Genomic DNA, 19,179 nt, shown 5'->3' with positions numbered 1-19,179 from the left:
TGGGTGGAGGAGTGGAGTAAAAGCAGAGAGGAGTGGGAGGGGGAGTGGAGTAAAACAGAGGAGTGGGAGGGGGAGTAGAGTAAAAGCAGAGAGGAGTGGATGGAGGAGTGGAGTAAAACAGAGAGGAGTGGGAGGGAGAGTGGAGTAAAAGCAGTGAGGAGTGGAGGGAGTGGAATAAAACAGAGAGGAGTGGGAGGGGGAGTAGAGTAAAACAGAGAGAAGTGGGTGGAGTGCAGAAAAACAAAGAGGACACAGCGCCTTCCTGGTTGTGTAATGTTTTATAACATATGTTCACAAGTCTCTACTTGAGAGACCACTTCCTTTTTTCCGAAGAAGAGAGAGTTTAGTCAACATGGCAGGACCTGAGAGCTCAACTTAACCAGGGTGAACGAGACGGAGAGGAAGAGAGAAGGACCCAGACACGAGTGAGATATCACACCTTTATTTCAGGTACTGTAGGGCTACCTGTTTTTATTTATTTATTTATTTATTTATTTATTTTTGCTGCAAACAGAGTTTATTATGTCTGCATTACTATAGATACTCATTTGTAACTCAAGTTGTTTAGTATTGGTGTTATTTCTGGTATAGTCTCCCAAGTTTGGAGCCAGTTCCACATTAAGTAATGAAATGGTAACAGGAAATATAAGTCAATTTTACCCGCCTATAGAGCAGGAATAGAACAGTCATTACGCTTTTCATGCTTTGCAACATTCAGCGGCCCCTGCACTGTTCAAATGCCTCCACATGCACTTTCTCTGCTGTACCTGAGCCAGTGAAGCAGGGTGAAAAGAGAGAAGGCCATTTTGGATCGAGACATTAAGTTTCTTCCCCATGTTCAGAGCCAGGGCCAAAAAAAGTTGACCTATTGTCTTGCATGCAAACAGGGAGGGGTGGAAAAGCCAAGAGGAGTGGAGTGGGAGGGGAAGTGAAGTAAAAGCAGAGAGGAGTGTGGGGGGGAGTGGGAGGGGGAGTGGAGTAAAAGCAGAGAGGAGTGTGGGGGGGAGTGGGAGGGGGAGTGGAGTAAAAGCAGAAAAGGGTCAGAGCGGGAGTAGAGTAAAAGCAGAGAGGAGTAGGAGGGAGGAAAGAGAGAAGTGGGAGGGGGGAGAGAGAGGAGTGGGAGAGGGAGTGGAGTAAAAGCAGAGAGGGGTGGGAGGGGGAGTAGAGTAAAAGCTGAGAGGAGTGGGAGGGGGGAGAGAGAGGAGTGGGAGGGGGAGTGGAGTAAAAGCAGAGAGGAGTGGGTGGGGGTGGAGTGGGAGGGGGAGTGGAGTAAATCAGAGATAAATGGGGGGAGAGGAGGGGGAGGCGAAGTGGAGTAAAAGCAGAGAGGAGTGGGAGGGGGAGTTGAGTAAAAGCAGAGGGGGTGGGAGGGACAGTAGAGTAAAAGCGGAGAGGAGTGGGGGGAGTAAGGAGTGGGAGGGGGTAGAGAGAGGAGTGGGAGGGGGGAGAGAGGGGAGTAGGAGGGGGAGTGGAGTAAAGCAGAGAGGAGTGGGGGGAGTGAAGTAAAAGCAGAGAGTAGTGGGAGCGGGAGTAGAGTAAAAGCAGAGAGGAGTGGAAGGGGGAAAAGACAGGAGTGGGAGGGGGGAGAGAGAGGAGTGGGAGTGAAGTAAAAGCAGAGAGGTGAGGGGAGAGAGAGGAATGGGAAGGGGAGTGGAGTAAAAGCGGAGAGAAGTGGGGGGGAGAGAGGAGTGGGAGGGGGTAGAGAGAGGAGTGGGAGGGGGGAGAGAGGGGAGTAGGAGGGGGAGTGGAGTAAAGCAGAGAGGAGTGGGGGGGAGTGAAGTAAAAGCAGAGAGTAGTGGGAGGGGGAGTGGAGTAAAAGCAGAGAGGAGTGGAAGGGGGAAAAGACAGGAGTGGGAGGGGGGAGAGAGAGGAGTGGGAGTGGAGTAAAAGCAGAGAGGTGAGGGGAGAGAGAGGAATGGGAAGGGGAGTGGAGTAAAAGCAGGGAGGGGTGGGGGGAGTGGAGTAAAACAGAGAGGAGTGGGGGGAGAGGAGTAAAAGCAGAGAGGAGTGGGAGGGGGAGTGGACTAAAAGCAGTGAGGAGTGGGGGGGAGTGGAGTAAAACAGAGAGGAGTAGGAGGGGGAGTAGAGTAAAACAGAGAGAAGTGGGTGGAGTGCAGAAAAACAAAGAGGACACAGCGCCTTCCTGGTTGTGTAATGTTTTATAACATATGTTCACAAGTCTCTACTTGAGAGACCACTTCCTTTTTTCCGAAGATGAGAGAGTTTAGTCAACATGGCAGGACCTGAGAGCTCAACTTAACCAGGGTGAACGAGACAGAGAGGAAGAGAGAAGGACCCAGACACGAGTGAGATATCACACCTTTATTTCAGGTACTGTAGGGCTACCTGTTTTTATTTATTTATTTATTGTTGCTGCAAACAGAGTGAAGCAACTGGTGCTGTTATTGTTTTATTGCCACATCACTGCCAAGATTCAAAACAGGCTTAACTACTAACTACTAGTAACTACTAACTCTTTGGACCCGAACATAAGTTATATAATCAACTTTATAATTCTTGTGAGCTCCGCATACCATTAGAAACCTCAGATCCTAAATTAAAAGCAAATCAAACTCTCCTGTTTGTGTTCATTCAGAAAATCTGCATCTTTTAATGTGGAATGTTATGTTTGAGCAAGAAGGTGACTGTTCCTTTCTCAGCTGTGCCTGAGCCAGTGAAGCAGAGTGAAAAGTTAATCTGAGAGAAAGCCATTTTGTATAGAGACGTTAAATTTCTTCCCCATTTCCGGACCCAGGGCCAGAAAAACATGACCTATTATCTAGCATGCAAACAGGGAGGGGTGGGAGGAAAAGCAAAAAGGAGTTGGGGGGGCGGAGTTAAGTGGAGAGGAGTGGGACGGGGAGAGGGAGGAGTGGGGGGAGGAGTAAAAGCAGAAAAAGAGTGGGAGGGGGGGAGTGGAGTAAAAGCAGATAGAACATTTTTCAGGAATAAATTTCCTGATTTTTTTTTCCATACTAGGCAAGGTCACAGTGACCTGGCCTTTCGATATGTTGTTCAGGGGTCCGAGACTAGCTGGCAGTCGACGCCGCGAAGTCGGCAGACCCCCTCAAACCCAATTTCTGGACATCCCACTCCCAATATATTCCCATTCAAAGGTCATATATGGCTATTGGACACCCCCTAGAAGGGTCTGAATGACCCCAGATTGTAATATGTTTATGATGGACACTATATTAGATGGTGTGTGAAAAGGCGTACGCCTAGGGTGTTGTTTTCTATGAAAAATCCCTAAAAAGATTTCATTGTCTTGTGCACACATTTGTATGGAAACAGAGGCTTAACTGACAAGTCAGAGGGGATTTTTCTGGAACTGATTTAATTTTTTTCCTATACTGGGAAAGGTCGCAGTGTCACGGCCCTCCGATATGTTGTTCCTAAAACAACAACAGAGAGGAGTGGGAGGGGGAGTAGACTAAAAGCAGAGAGGAGTGGGGGGGAAGAGAGGAGTGGGAGTGGGGAGAGAGAGGAGTGGGAGGGGGAGTAGACAAAAAGCAGAGAGGAGTAGGGGAGAAGAGAGGAGTGGGAGGGGGAGTGGAGTAAAAGCAGAGAGGAGTGGGAGGGGGAGTGGAGTAAAAGCAGAGAGGAGTGGGAAGGGGAGTGGAGTAAAAGCAGAGAGGAGTGGGAGGGGGAGTGGCGTAAAAGTAGAGAGGAGTGGAAGGGGGAGTGGAGTAAAAGCAGAGAGGAGTGGGAGGGGGAGTGGAGTAAAAGCAGAGAGGAGTGGGAGGGGGAGTGGAGTAAAAGCAGAGAGGAGTGGAAGGGGGAGTGGAGTAAAAGCAGAGAGGAGTGGGAGGGGGAGTGGAGTAAAAGCAGAGAGGAGTGGGAGGGGGAGTGGAGTAAAAGCAGAGAGGAGTGGAAGGGGGAGTGGAGTAAAAGCAGAGAGGAGTGGGAGGGGGAGTGGAGTAAAAGCAGAGAGGAGTGGGAGGGGGAGTGGAGTAAAAGCAGAGAGGAGTGGGAGGGGGAGTGGCGTAAAAGTAGAGAGGAGTGGAAGGGGGAGTGGAGTAAAAGCAGAGAGGAGTGGGAGGGGGAGTGGAGTAAAAGCAGAGAGGAGTGGGAGGGGGAGTGGAGTAAAAGCAGAGAGGAGTGGGAGGGGGAGTGGAGTAAAAGCAGAGAGGAGTGGAAGGGGGAGTGGAGTAAAAGCAGAGAGGAGTGGGAGGGGGAGTGGAGTAAAAGCAGAGAGGAGTGGGAGGGGGAGTGGCGTAAAAGTAGAGAGGAGTGGAGGGAGTAAAGTAAAAGCAAAGAGGAGTGGGAGGTGGAGTGGAGTAAAGGCACTGGAGGGGGAGTGAAGTAAAAGCAGAGAGTGGGGGGGGGGGTGTAATTTGCAGTGTAATTGAGGAATGTAGTGTAGTGTTAGTCATAAAATCGTATACAATCAGAAATAAATACTAAATCCTCTGTCACATAATTATTACAGTGCTTGAAAAACACTACATAGAAATTCTTCGTGTTCTTATATATTTTTAATAGCAGAGTACCACGGATAGTGAAATGGATTAAGCTGAAAATGTTATATCTGGACTGACTAACAGTTCTTTCTTATGTTTTTCTGAACAGTTATGGAGTACGGTACTATTGAAATGGCAGCCCTTGGAAGGTACATGCGTCTTGGTATGCTGTACGACTGTCGCAGGGATTTCTTTATTCCAGGTATAGCTTCATGATTTTACATATTCAACCATAAAACCAAACATATATCGTTAAGCCTTATCCAGACTGAATTAGTTTTAAATGTGGAGATGGGATAATGTAATGTTACCCGATTCATTTCTATACACATGGTTCTTAATTTATTGATATTAAGGTTTATTTATACTTATGTATTAATTGTATTTCTACATTTACAATTTCAAATGAACAACAAAAAAAATCCTATATATATATATATATAGGATTTTTTTTGTTGTTCATTTGAAATTAGTTTCTAAATATACGTATTGTTCTCTATTTAAAAGTGCAAGCTTAAAACATTTAAAATCCCTGTTTACAGTTTATACACATATCCTCTCTTTAAATCAGTCATCAGTTGCAGTCTCTAATTCATTTCAGGTGTGACTCTATGGGATAAAACATCATTAAATAAGGATGTGGATTCGCACAACCTACACAAGACGGATCTAAGGTTCTCTGCCTCTGAGACTCTTAGTGAAAAGACCAGTCTTTTAGATCTGAGCGCCTCACTCAAAGCCAGCTTTCTGGGTGGTTTAGTGGAGGTTTCAGGGTCAGCCAGGTACTTGAATGACAAAAAGTCCTCACCCCGACAGTCCCGGGTCACTCTGCAGTACAGCCAAACAACTAGATTTGACCAACTTACTATGACTCAACTGGGCAAAATCACATACCCTGACGTCTTTGAAGAGAGGACTGCCACTCATGTTGTAACAGCGATACTTTATGGAGGCCATGCTTTTATGGTGTTTGACAAAACAGCCTCAGAGAATGAGAACAAACAAGATGTTGATGGAAAGCTACATGTTATGGTCAAGAAGCTCAAATGCCTTACTGTTGAAGGAGATGGAGCTATAAAAATGAACGAGAAAGAAAAAGAACTGGCTGAAAACATCAACTGTACATTTTATGGTGACTATAATATTGATACGCACCCTACAACATACATGGAAGCTGTGCAGCTTTTTAAGACACTGCCATCATTGCTAAAGCAGAGGGAGAATGATGCTGTGCCAGTGAAAGTTTGGCTTTATCCTCTTGCAAATTTAGACCAACAGTCAGTGAAAATAGAGAGAAACATCAGCTCAATGCTGGTATCTAAAATAGAGGGTTTGCTGGAAGACCTGGAAAATGCAGAGATGCAATGCAGTGACTTAGTTAAAGACCCAATGACAAATTATTTCCAACATCTACTTGTAAAGCTGAAGACATTTCAAAAATTGCTTGTTGGGTACAAGCTGATGTTACAGAACACATTACAAAGGCTCATTCCTGCTATTCGGGGTGGTGAAGAGACTGATCAGGTACTATTTAAACTCCTTGAGGTCCATGATGAGTCCCCTTTTACAGCTGACAGAATGCAGCAATTTTTAGAGAACATGCAGAGTGAACTAGATCTGCTGAAGTCCTACACCAAGGAACTAAGTGGTGTCCCAGTAATTCCATCCTTAGCCCAGTTCAATAAAATCCTCTTTGATCCCATGGTGGACAAGGTAGTTTGCTTCTCCTTCACCTCTCTGACAAAAGAAGACTCTTATCTGTCGGCAGTAACTGAGTTTCTGAAGGTAGAAGATTTTGAAATACTGACAGCAGTTCCAGAATCAATTGACCAAGACATGCCTGGTTGGTTCAACAATCCTGAAATATCTGAAAGGATGAAAGACAACCTTTTCCTCTTCAAAAGCTTTTCTGATGCCAATAAAAGTGAAAAGAAAACCAGATTTGTCATTGCCTCCATCTCAGACGCCTCCAATCCTGGTGCTTCCATCCTTTTACATAAAAGTGGGAAAATGCTAGACAGCAAGTTTCAGCCTGTGTCCAAGCCTCCTGCCCCCATTGTGGAAATTCAGAACACAAATGTGCTCCTGAAGATGCAGAAACCATCCACTGGAGAGACAGTGCGATTCAGAGTGGAACACAGAGTGAACGAGCCAGATCAATCGGGAGCTGATGATAAAGACTGGGAAACCACAGACACTCCAGATGCAAAAGAACAATTCACACTAACTGGACTAGAGCTAGCAAATGAGTACTGGGTCCGGTACAGAGCAGTCAGTGATGTGGGAGTGAGTGAAGCCAGTGATTTTATCAAATTCTCCCTTCAAGGGAAGATTAATATTCCAGTGGGCCAATCGTTGGTAAGTGGGTAATTATTCCCTTCTCCCTATCATAGAGTTCTGAATAATGATTATTGGCATAATTATTATTGCAATCGCTATAATAATAATCAACTACTATTTTGAATTTAAGAGAAATATAAAACTAATTAATTCAGTAAGAATATATGTTGTCAAATAGATTGAGATTTCATGGAACAAATTCTTCTCATGCTGGTTATCAAAGTGTAAGAAAGTTATACTCCATCATGTAAGAGGTATACAAATTGTAGGCTTGGGATGCAGCCCAAATAACAGAATATTTGTCTTGATTTTGTTCTCCACAGAATGAGACCATGCAATCCTTCTATAAGGAACTAAGTAATAAAATAACAACCAGCCTGGGCACCTCATACTGGAGTCTGTCAACCATCCAGAGAGAAGTTACAGATCGACTCAGCAACATTGTAAGTTAAATTGTTTACAATGTGGCTTCATTTAAAAAAGTTAGTTTTTAAAAAGTTAATTAGTATTATTATAATTTTAAAGTCAAATATACAGATAAACAGATAACAGCTCAGCTTGGTGCTTGTCTGTAGTACAAATGGTCAAAGTATGTGTGACTTGTGATCACCATGTAGAGGATCCAGTACCATTACTCTCTATAATGTGAACATTATTTTATATCTAGAAAATATCTAAATAACCTTTACAGAGCATTCCCTATGTGGGCACAATCCCAGGAGGGCTGAGACCAGAAATGGCTTTGTACTTCCAAGGAGTTGTTCATCCACAGGCCTCAAGGTATGTACTTTATTTTTTGATCACACAATAAACATACAAAACACTTTGATATTTTATTGGCATACAATAAGCATTAACATTTATTTTAAACACCAAATTAATTTAGGTTTAGCATCAATCTGAAAACTGGACAGAAGGATGGCGATGACATTGCTTTTCACTTCAACCCACGCATGTATTCGGCGAACACTATCTTTAAAAGTCAAAGGAATGGACACTGGGAGAAAGAAGAAGTCTTTCGCTGGTGTCCTACACCAAAAGGATCAGCATTTGATATCTTCTTTGTCATTAGACCAAACTGCTATGAGGTATAATTATTAACAGACTATGTGGAATAACATTTTTTAAACAACTAAACTTGCAGAATTAACTTTATTTTATTTCCAGGTTTATGTGAACGGGCGAAAATTTGGACTTTTTGATCACAGCATGCCAATATCTAATGTGATTACAATTTACATCGAAGGCGATGTCTGCATGAACACCACTGGTATTGTTGCAGTAAGTCAATGTTATAGATGCTTTATAACACAATACACTATATTGCCAAAAGTATTTGCTCATCTGCTGTTGCACACTTATGAACTTGAGTGATATCTTACTCTTAATCCGTAGGATTTAATATGACGTTGGCCTATTCTTTGCAGCTATAACAGCTCAACTCTTCTTGGAAGGCTTTCCACATGATTTAGGAGTATGTTAATGGGAATTTTTGACCATTCTTCCAGACTTGCATTTGTGAGGTCAGATGCTGGTGTTGGAGAGAAGGCCTGGCCTACCACTTTGTATCTGAGTTGCTGTTGTTCCCAATCACAAGACAGTAGACTGTGGAATATGTAGTAGTGAGGAAATTTCACAAATGGACTTGTTGCACTGGTGACATCCTACATTACCACTTCACTGAGCTCCTGGGAGCAAACCATTCTTTCACATATATTTGTGAAAGCAGTCTAGGTCTCATGCCTAGGTAGTGTTGTCACAATTCCAAAATTATGACTTTCGATACGATACCTGCCTAAATATCTCAATACCAATACTGAAACAATGCCATGGCAAAAACCTAAGGCTGTTTGAATATATGAAACGCCTTTTGGGTCTTAATGCCTAAATTGACATCAATGTTAACACGTTCTTTTTGAACGTCTTAAGACGGCAAAATGCGCTGAGTTAGCACAAAAATCCTGTACAGAAAATGCCCTGTTAAACAGCACTTTTGAAAGTCTTAAGACGTTTAGATGATAAGATTCTTCCATACTATTGGTTGGGGTCAATATACACACCCCTTGTTTACACAGCGGCTACGTTTTAGTGATATGGGCTCTATGTTTTAGTCATATGGGCTCTATATTTTGGTTATATGGACGCTATGTTGTAGTGATGTGAGCTGTACATGGTCCGTTACTGGGGCTGCGTATCCATCACATATCTTATACGCAGCTGTGGCGTTGTTTGTGGAAAAGTCCATGTGTGCAGCATGGGTTTATTTGGGTAGGTAATTTGAGGAGTAAAGAAGAAGGCATCCAGAATTTTTGTGAGTGACTGCCATAGAACATTTTTAGAATGTAAAAGGAAACAATTTACATTGGATTTACATAACAGATATATGCAATTCATTTATGACTAGACACAATTCTATATTAAGATATCTCTAATTATATTTTGACTAGTGTCAATTACGTAATCTTTACCATTGAGTTCAATGGTACAATTGTCATACTCAATTACCAATTGAGTTCAAAAATCTTTAATTAAAATTTAAGATATCTGAAACTAAATTGCTCCGGTTTCCTCCCACAGTCCAAAACCACACGTTGGTAGGTGGATTGGCGACTCAAAAGTGTCCGTAGGTGTGAGTGAATGTGTGTGTGTGTCTGTGTTGCCCTGTGAAGGACTGGCGCCCCCTCCAGGGTGTATTCCCGCCTTGCGCCCAATGATTCCAGGTATTCTCTGGACCCACCACGACCCTGAATTGGATCAACGCTTACAGGTAATGAATGAATGAATGAAACTAAATTGGAGATATCTGAAATTAAATTCTAGATCTCTTGAATAAAACTAATGACTAGTTAAAACTAAGTTAGAGATATCCCAAATTTGATGTTTGACTAGATAGAATTCCTTTTAAGATATCTTAAAATAAATTACAGATATCTTTATGGCAAGCCATAAAGCTTTAAATATTTTTTTCTTGATAACGAGAATTCAATTTACATGTGAAAATTTAATTGTTACTAGTAATCAGCTATGTTTACTAGTAAGGATTTAAATCTTACTAGTAAGATTTCAATTGTCAAGATTTCAATTTAATATTTACTAGTAAAAATTTTATTCTTGATATCAGAAATTAAACTTTCACTAGTAAATATAAAATATCAAATATCAAAATATCTGATATCAAAAATGAAATTATTACTAGTGAAATTTTAATTTTTGATATCTGATACAAAAAATGTATTTCTTGCTAGTAATAATTCAAGATTTTCCACATTCATTTTAATGGCGGAAACATTTTTACTGGTAAAAATTTGAATTAAAAATTAAAATATCACATGTAAAAATAGAATTTTTGATATCAAAAAATTTTTGTATCAAGCTTTTTGACTAGTCATAATTTTATTGTAGATATCTGAAATGTAAGTTTAAGATAGTCAATAATTAATTTCAGACTGAAATGGAGCTTCCATTGAACTCAATAGTAAATTTGACGTCATGTACACTAGTCAAAATTTCATTTAAGATATCTCAAATAGTTTTTTCACCTAGTCAAAATATGATTAGAGATATCTTAGTTTAGAAGTGTCTAGTCCAGGGGTCGGCAACCCGCGGCTCCAGAGCCTCATGCGGCTCTTTGAACCCTCTGAAGCAGCTCAGCTTTTGAAAATAATTACTGAGTATTTAATTAAATTTTATTTTATTTTAGGTCGTTCATTTTCAAAATGTAATTCTATGAAGATTATGGAGATCTTGTAACATCTAAAATATTTTAATATTTAAAATATTTTGTCGCTCTTAATACACGTCACAATTTCCAACGTGCGACACCCGCCAGTGTGCGGTTTCTTGAACTTTTTGACAGCTGACTGCACGGCGCCAGTAAAAGGATGACGGCACGCAGAGAGAGGACAGCATTTTTGTTTGCTGCCAGTGGATAATTTAAGTTCGGCCTTTTTTCCCCATTACTACAGGGACTCAAATGGACGTTGAGTATTTTACTTAACCGTCAACACAACGTCTTTTTTTTTAAAAGAGTTAAAATTGTTTTGTTGCATGCAGAAATGTTATTTCATTTTTCTGCAGTCGTTGATTAATTTCATAAATGTAACACAGTATAGTTTGTTTATACATAGCACAAAGGCAAAAAAAACCTGTTATATGCAGTGTTATTTCATGTAAAATTTCAAAAGGGTTTTGTGGCTCCCAGTGTTTTTTTTACTGTGTGAAACGGGTCCAAATGGCTCTTTGTGTGGTAAAGGTTGCCGACCCCTGGTCTAGACATAAATGAATTGCAGATATCTGTAATGTCTAAAACTAGCAAAGCGCTGCGGGTGCACACTACCCCAATGTGGCACTCATTGGAAATACCGCTCTTATTCTAAATCACTCCTCCTTAAGGTACCGGTACTAATTATATGGGTAATTTTACCATTTTAAATGACGAAGTAAAGAGATACTTCTCTAGTATTGGTATGGCCTGTGGCCATGGAAGTGATTGGAACACCTGAATTAAATTATTTTGATGGGTGAGTGAATACTTAAGGCAATATAGTGTGTGTGTGTGTGTATGTATATTTATGTATTTATGTATAAAAATATAACCTTAGCCAGTGCTAGCCTTGTGTAACAAATTTCAATAAACACATTAGGTCTTGAAGTGAAATTGCTGGCTTTTTTAATATGACTTCAAGGTTTCAGGTCTGGTCCAGAATGTGGAATGTGGTCTCAATGTGATCCCTGCTATAGCTCAGATGTATATGATTTCATTAAAATGATGCATATTTGTTTTCTTCTCAGCAATGGAAAACATCCACTTTCGGTAAGGAACTTCACTCAGGAATGTCACGTCATAAAGATTCAAACATCCCGTCACAAGAGTTAAAACCAGTCTGCAGCCCTGTGAGTAGCACCATTCCAAAAGCGGATTAAGGTTCCTTGTATTAATATAAACAAGTTTTTTATATAAAATTGTCTTAAATTAGACAATTAATATTGCTTGTTAATATTATTTTGACATCTATTTTTTACTTCTACATATTGTGCTTATGATCAACACAGAGCAAAACCTATAATGGTCCAATCACTGGAGGACTATCGGTTAGACAGGCTTTGTACTTCCAAGGTGTTGTTCCTTCAGTCTGTGATAGGTATGAGCTCATGATGGTGACCAATGAAAACAATATGTAATGCACTGCAGAAGTTTTTTTTTTCCCAATTCAGCATTTAAAACCTATACAAATGCTTTTTTAAACATATTTTTTTCTTTACATTTACAGATTTGCCATAAATCTGAAATGTGGGCCAGCTGAATATGATAATTTTGCATTCCACTTTAATCCTCGGTTTTGGAACCACAGTGTAGTCTGCAACAGCTTAATAAATAGATCGTGGGGTCCAGAAGAGGTTTATGAAGCGCCATTTGTCAAAGGAGGAGCCTTTGATTTGTTTATTGTCCCTGAAAACGATGGATATAGGGTAAAGTATTAGAACACATGAAAATGACTTTGATATGCAAGTAAAATGTAAAATTACACAAAATATTTTGGTTTTATTTCTCAAGGTAATTGTGAATGGACACGTGTTCTGTACGTACAAGCACCGTATACCATTGGAGAAAGTGTCATATCTTTACATAAATGGAGATGTTTTCATGAACATGTGCAGCATTGTTGAAGTAAGTAACTGTGATGTCAAGTTTATACCTGTTATGTAATTTTGTTATCACTGATCAGCTTGTGTGTATGTATTCATATTTTTGCAGCCCTCAGTATGGTAAAAGGCACCCCGGCTTGTAAAACCTATCAGCCTTAATATGATAGAATTACCCTAAATTAAGACATGTCATTAAAAACACACAAAATATCTAATTTAGTTGAAAAACAACACGTTTATTCGAAATATGGGCTCAGCCTTTTTTTCAGACATGCAAAGGCTTTTTTATTGAAGGGCACTGGAAAGACTGATATCAGTCTTTACAGCTTTCCCAAAGACTGAAAACTAAAAAATAGGAAATGGTTAACGTGAGTTTGTAAATGTTTCATTTACTACTGATCATATATGCCCTCTACTGCTGAACCAATGAATGTGTGACTCAAACGGAAAGTAGTCAATTTTATGTTAAGCTTTTAACACATTTAAACCCATTATAAGTTAAAAGATTAACATGGGTTAAAGGAATACTATGCATAAAATGCATATAATAGGGGATTTTGGTTTCACATTTTCAGTAACATCACTTACAAATATTTGTAGCCGTGGGTTGCTTTTTTGAGATTGTTCCTAAAATGTAGTTGCATTTTGGGCTTGCTTCATAGAATTAATGCCCATGGAAAATAAGCCAAACATGTAATATTTGCACGGTATTGAAGTCATTTTCACATGTTGCCTTCTATTGGCGACAGAATGTAATTAATGCACCATTTAAGGTAGAACAGCAACTCTGTATAAGAAGCCAACTTCAGCATTGTAGATTTTTTCTGTATTTCCCCCAATCCCTGACATATAAATAAATTTATGAACATTTATCATTGAAGGAGCATTGGCTGATGTTATTACGATGTAAACATATTTCAGCACTATCAGTGTGTGGTGTCTTCAGCTAAATTAGTATTAAAAATATCTCAAATTCGAAACCAAATAGTCAAAAAACATTCAGATATCTGAATTCTAGTCATTGAGTCACCCCATGTGTTGCCTTGGTTGCCAGGTGTTTTCATTTTAACTGATTTTGGGCTTATTTTCTGAAACACTAGCAGATGCTCCATCAATGAGAAATGTTCAAATGTTTATTTACATGTCAGGGATTGGGGGAAATTTTCTGTTCCACATTAAATGCATTGCATTTAATTGCATTCTGTCGCCAATAGATGGCAACATATGAACATACCATGTACATTTGGCTTATTTTCTTGGACATTATCTCTATAGAAGAAGCAAGCCTAAAAATCAAGCTTAAAAAAGCAACCCATGACTATCAATAGTTGTAAGTAACTTTATTGTAAATGTAAAACCAAAATCCACTGTAATATGCAGACCAACACCCAAAATTTTACATGGTGCGAAAATGTGCTCTGTAAGTCAGTTACTTTTTGACTAGTACGGATAATAAATGAAGATATCTACAATCACATTCTGACTAGTCAGAATTATCATGTAAGATATCAGAAATACAAAAGGTGAATAAATGCAAGATATCTGTAATTTATTTGAAGATATCTTAAAAGGAATTCTGACAAGTCAAAAATACAATTTCGGATATCTCTAACTTAGTTTTGTATTGCAAGCCGTTTTAGCATTTTTACTATTAACAACTGAATTTTCACATATGCAAATTGAATTCTTGATATCAAGACAAAATTATTAAAATCTAAAACGTCTTGCCATACATTTCACATTTAATAATATAGATTTTACCTGTGGAATTTAAATTATTACTAGTAAACAAATAATTTTCACTAGTAAAAATTATAGTTGGCATTTTTGCTTGTAAAAATTTAATTCTTACTAATACAAAATTAACTAATGCTAGTACAAATAAAATTTTTACTAGTATAAATTGAATTTTTACTAGTGGAAATTGAATTCTTACTAGTAAAGATTTATTTTGTGATATTAAGAATTACATTTTCACTAGTAAAAAATTAAATATTTAATGTCAAGAATTAAATTGCCACTAGTGAAAAATAATTTTGGATATCAATAATTGATTTTTTACTAGTAAAAACGTTTCCCCCAATAAAATGAATGAGAAAAGTTGAAAGTTTTATTTCTGATATCAATAATTTAATTTTTACTAGTAAATATAAAATTCCTGATATATTAAATAAAATTTTCACTATTGGCCACAGAAATCTTACTAGTAAGATGTAAATTCTTACTAGTAAAAATAGCTTTTTTACTAGTAACAATTGAATTTCCACATGTGCAAATTGAATTCTAAAATGGCAGAACGCTAAAATGGCTTGCCATAGTTTTGACTAGTCATTAATTTCATTCAACATATCTAGTACAATTGTACAAATGTACAAATGTGCAAGATATCTCTAATTTACTTTTTGACTAGTCATAATGTAATTGTATATGTATCTGAAATGTAAGTCAATAATTAATTTCAGAGATCTTGAATTGGACCTTCCATTGAACTCAATAGTAAATTTGACATTATTGACACTAGTCAAAATGTAATAGAGATATCTCAAATTATTTCGCCTAGTCAAAAGATAATTAGAGATATCTTAATTTTGAATTGTGTCTAGTCATAAATGATTTGCAGGTATCTGTAATGTAAATCCAGTCGCAAGATTTAATGTTAAAACGGCTTGCCATAATACTTTATGCTCCAGAGCGAAGCTCCACTACCATTTCAACCATTTGACATCACTACCTGGTGTGCACCTCAACAGTGGTGCTGAGTTTATTTCACGGATGGGAGAGGTGATTCGAGTTCACAGAATGAAAGGATTGTGATGATGTTTGTGGTGTTATGAGTTCCTTAGGATAGGGTTGGGCATTTCCATAAATGCACTGATAGGTTAGGAGAGAAATCTTATATTCAATCGTAGCAGAGACAGGAAGCCAGCGAAGTGCACAGAGGATGGGTGTTTGTGTTTCCGTACTCTGAACAGGGTCCGTGCAGCACTGTTTGAACATGCTGTAGTCACTGAAGATTCTTGTTCAGAATCCCAATAAGAAGTGCATTACAGTATTCCAGCCTGGAGGCAACAAAAGCGTGAACCAACTTCTCAGCTTCTGAAGTGGTGAGGGATGTTTCTGAGGTGATAAAAAGTGATTTTACAGAGATGTATGATATGAGCTTCAAAAGCGAGCTTGGGAACCAATATTATGCCAAGATTAGTAACTGTTGAGGTCAGAGGAGTAGTGTGACCCGACAGTATAATACTGGTTATGGGGGATGACTGGATCTGATGTTGGGTGCCAATCAACATCACTTCAGTTTTTGTACCATTCAACTGAAGAAAATTGTGTTTCATCCAAATATTAATCTCCTCAAGGCAGGCAGTAAGTATTGAAAAAGATTAGTAAGAATTTAGGGTACTTCATATTAAGGCTTACATCTCTAACTGGATGTGATTACTTTTAGTCCACTTCCCATCCACAGTGATGGGGTAGATTGCATTTTTTTCACGCAAAGTAAAACTTTTACCTCTTTCTTCTGTGCTGCTGTAAGTGGAACTTTGCAAATATTGAAATCTGAAGAAGAAAGTGTAGGCCTTCCCTCACAAGTTGCAGTTAAACTCTGTATTTCGATTTTGCCATTTCCTGTTTGTTTTGTGGATGCACGGTGGTGCAGCAGGTAGTGTCGCAGTCACACAGCTCCAGGGACCTGGAGGTTGTGGGTTCGATTCCAGCTCCGGGTGACTGTCTGTGAGGAGTTGGTGTGTTCTCCCCGTGTCCGCGTGGGTTTCCTCCGGGTGCTCCGGTTTCCTCCCACAGTCCAAAAACACATGTTGGTAGGTGGATTGGTGACTCAAAAGTGTCCGTAGGTATGAATGTGTGTGTGTCTGTGTTGCCCTGTGAAGGACTGGTGCCCCTTTATTATGCGCCCAATTATTCCAGGTAGGCTCTGGATTCAGGCGACCCTGAATTGGATAAGCGGTTACAGATAATGAATGAATGAATGAATGTTTGTTGTGTGCATGCAAACATTCAGCCCAGAATCAATGCGGAGTTTATATAAAAAATAAAAAATAAATAAGTAAAAGCCCCTACTTCTGGTTTGTGCCCATAAGATTGATTACATTACTTAAATAAGATAAATGTCTGTGTGGTGAGGAGAAACATATGGAGAAGTATGGAACCAGTGAGAAAAAGTGCAAGTGGAATCCTACCATTAGAAAACACGAGGATGTTGAGACAAAACCTTGTTTATTTTCACTTCATTTTGAACAATTTCAAGTGCAGTTTCATCATTTAAAAATGCCAATTCTTTGTGTGTGGGAAAATTTAAGATGAATGGACCAATAGAAAGTGGAAAAATAATGCCCAATTAACACCCATTCAAATAATTAAGTGTTTCTTCTCTTCTTATAATTTCTGTATACAAGGTTTTGTCCTGAAAATGGATATGCTGTGTGGCTTTTTGACTGTGCCTTTAATAATTCATATGGTTAACTTAAGTTTCTTTTTTGATTCTGCACAAATATATAGTTGGTTACATTGATTTACATGAATAGCATAATAAAAAGAAAGTAAAGCTGGATATTTTTTTCCTTTTTTCCCCTCACCTTTAGGTAGACAACATTAACATGAAGTTGACCCCTTTTTGAAGCTACTTTACTCTACTGAACTTGACCAGCTGAGCTATTTAATCTTGTGCATCATAAGGATTACAATACATAGTGACTGTATTTTTTTTTCGTTTTTAATGGACTTACATGATCCCCTCCTTAAATTTCCTCAAAACCTCTGAACTAACAGAACACGTATATCAGTTCATTCCATATTATATACAGTATCTCACAAAAGTGAGTACACCCCTCACTTTATTGTAAATATGTTATTATATCTTTTAATGGGACAACACTGAAGATATGACACTTTTATACAATGTAAATTAGTCAGTCTACAGCTTGTATAACTTGTACTCACTTTTGTTGCCAGAGGTTTAGACATTAATGGCTGTGTGTTGAGGTATATCGAGACCACAGTAAATTCACACTGTTATACAAACTGTAGACGGACTACTTTTTATAATAAAATATTTACTTTTATGAGATAGTGTGTGTGTGTGTATATATATATATATATATATATATATATATATATATAATTTTTTTTTCATTATATTTAAGTTTATTCTATATATTATTATATATTATTCCATGTTTGTTTGTTTGTTTTCTATATAGTTACCCAAGCTTCATCAGTACAGTACAGTACAGTTCAAATGAAGCTCAGATGGCCATATGTTTAAAAATGTTCAAAATGACTTTTTCATGGGGTGTCAATTGACTGTTCTAAAATGTCATTCTGGTGGCCTTTAGCCAATACTTAAATATATGCACTGCTTTAAGATAAAAAGTTTAATTGAAAGATTTTTGTAGAGTTTTTTTTTTTTCATTAGGTGTTTTATTGAGTTTTGGTAACATAAATAATATAAGTGTTGTTTCAAGACAATTCCCTGACTAACCCAAACTCAGGATATTCCATTAAATACCAAAAAGCAAAAATCTATTTCTGGCAACTCAGTTATTTGTATTGGACAACGCCATTTTCTCATTCATTTGCTTTCTCCCGTCCACTCGGACAAGATGAATTTTACCGGAGAGGGCTGCTTCAGTTTGCTCCAGGCACGTCTTATTATGGATAAGGCACAAAAAAGCTACCAGGGTGAGGGTTATAACCAGTTTCATGACCCAAATAAGTGGTTTATTTTATTGGTGTGTTTGGGTTTGCCTGTTTTTCTGTTGTGTTGATGGTCTGTGTTTGGTGGATATAGGCAGAATTATCCAGTTAGCTTTCCTTAAATCTGTAAGAGACAGTGGTACAACCGCTAAGAACACTTTTATAACCCTCAGGTGCTTTTGTAATTTAGTTAATTTACTCACTTTGAGAGCTTAAGGTGTAACAAGTTAAACACAGGGAGAGGGAAATTGAGGAGAGAGGAGTTAAGTTTCTATTACTGTTTTTATGAATGTTCTCTTGTATTGTTTTACTGTTTCAAATATGTGAAAGATGTGAGATGTGATCACAGTATGGAATAAAAGTAAACATACTGTTGAATGTCTGTTGATGGTGACATTTATTGAGTTTTAACTATGTCTGTCAAAGTATCTCACTGTACTCAAAATACTATGTTGGATCAATGTAATTTTACCAGAAGTCGAAACAACTCAAAAAGACTGTCGCAAAATGTTGCGTTGATTTTTTTTTTATTTATTTATTTTTATTTAAGTATGGCAAGCCAAACAGGAAATATTTAATGAACACTGATATATATAGAATGAACGCTGATATATATATAGAATGAACTTTGAACGCTGATATATATAGAATGAACACTGATATATATAGAATGAACTTTGATATATATAGAATGAACCCTGATATATATAGAATGAAAGCTGATATATATAGAATGAACTTTGATATATATAGAATGCAGTGGCGGATGCTGGTCTTTCAAGGAGGGGAAGCTCAATTTCGGCCTGCATCATAAAATGTGTCAGTTTATTTATAAGTAAATTCTACCCTCCGTTCCTTTTTAAGAAAATGATCTGTGACCCTGTCGTACCAACAAAGCGTCTTTTCCAGGGACTTGACTAGTGTCCTCTCAATGGCCAGCAGAGCTAGGCTGCTTAAACGGCCTTTGCCCATGTGAAGTGTGTCCGCCTGTGCTCCCATGCATCTTTACACCAAAGGA

General features: G+C 38.4%; 2 protein-coding genes across 5 annotated transcripts; one reads left to right on the top strand and one right to left on the bottom strand.

The window, feature by feature from the left end:
* Positions 1 to 272: 272 nt before the first annotated feature.
* LOC136686948 (cytolytic toxin-alpha-like) lies at positions 273 to 18,539 on the top strand. 4 transcript variants are annotated; one of them, XM_066661069.1, is made up of 13 exons: positions 274 to 450; positions 2,215 to 2,331; positions 4,573 to 4,665; positions 5,065 to 6,821; positions 7,127 to 7,246; positions 7,495 to 7,583; positions 7,690 to 7,891; positions 7,971 to 8,084; positions 11,595 to 11,696; positions 11,856 to 11,944; positions 12,074 to 12,272; positions 12,358 to 12,471; positions 17,048 to 18,539. In XM_066661069.1, the coding sequence occupies exons 3-13, from the start codon at positions 4,575 to 4,577 to the stop codon at positions 17,081 to 17,083; spliced, it is 2,913 nt and encodes a 970-aa protein (XP_066517166.1). In that variant the 5' UTR covers positions 274 to 450; positions 2,215 to 2,331; positions 4,573 to 4,574; the 3' UTR covers positions 17,084 to 18,539. The 4 variants fall into 4 exon arrangements, with proteins under 4 accessions (XP_066517167.1, XP_066517166.1, XP_066517163.1 ...); XM_066661066.1 differs by having other exon boundaries at positions 2,180 to 2,331; XM_066661070.1 differs by lacking the exon at positions 2,215 to 2,331 and having other exon boundaries at positions 273 to 450.
* On the bottom strand, positions 3,396 to 4,376 carry LOC136677927 (uncharacterized). Its single transcript, XM_066655648.1, has one exon. The coding sequence runs from the start codon at positions 4,374 to 4,376 to the stop codon at positions 3,396 to 3,398; it is 981 nt and encodes a 326-aa protein (XP_066511745.1).
* Positions 18,540 to 19,179: the final 640 nt, after the last annotated feature.

This window comes from Hoplias malabaricus, chromosome 2, assembly GCF_029633855.1.
Source record: "Hoplias malabaricus isolate fHopMal1 chromosome 2, fHopMal1.hap1, whole genome shotgun sequence".
In the NCBI taxonomy this organism is placed as follows: Eukaryota; Metazoa; Chordata; class Actinopteri; order Characiformes; family Erythrinidae; genus Hoplias; species Hoplias malabaricus.
Note: the sequence above shows the minus strand (reverse complement) of the source record. Positions and strands in the feature narration are given on the sequence as shown.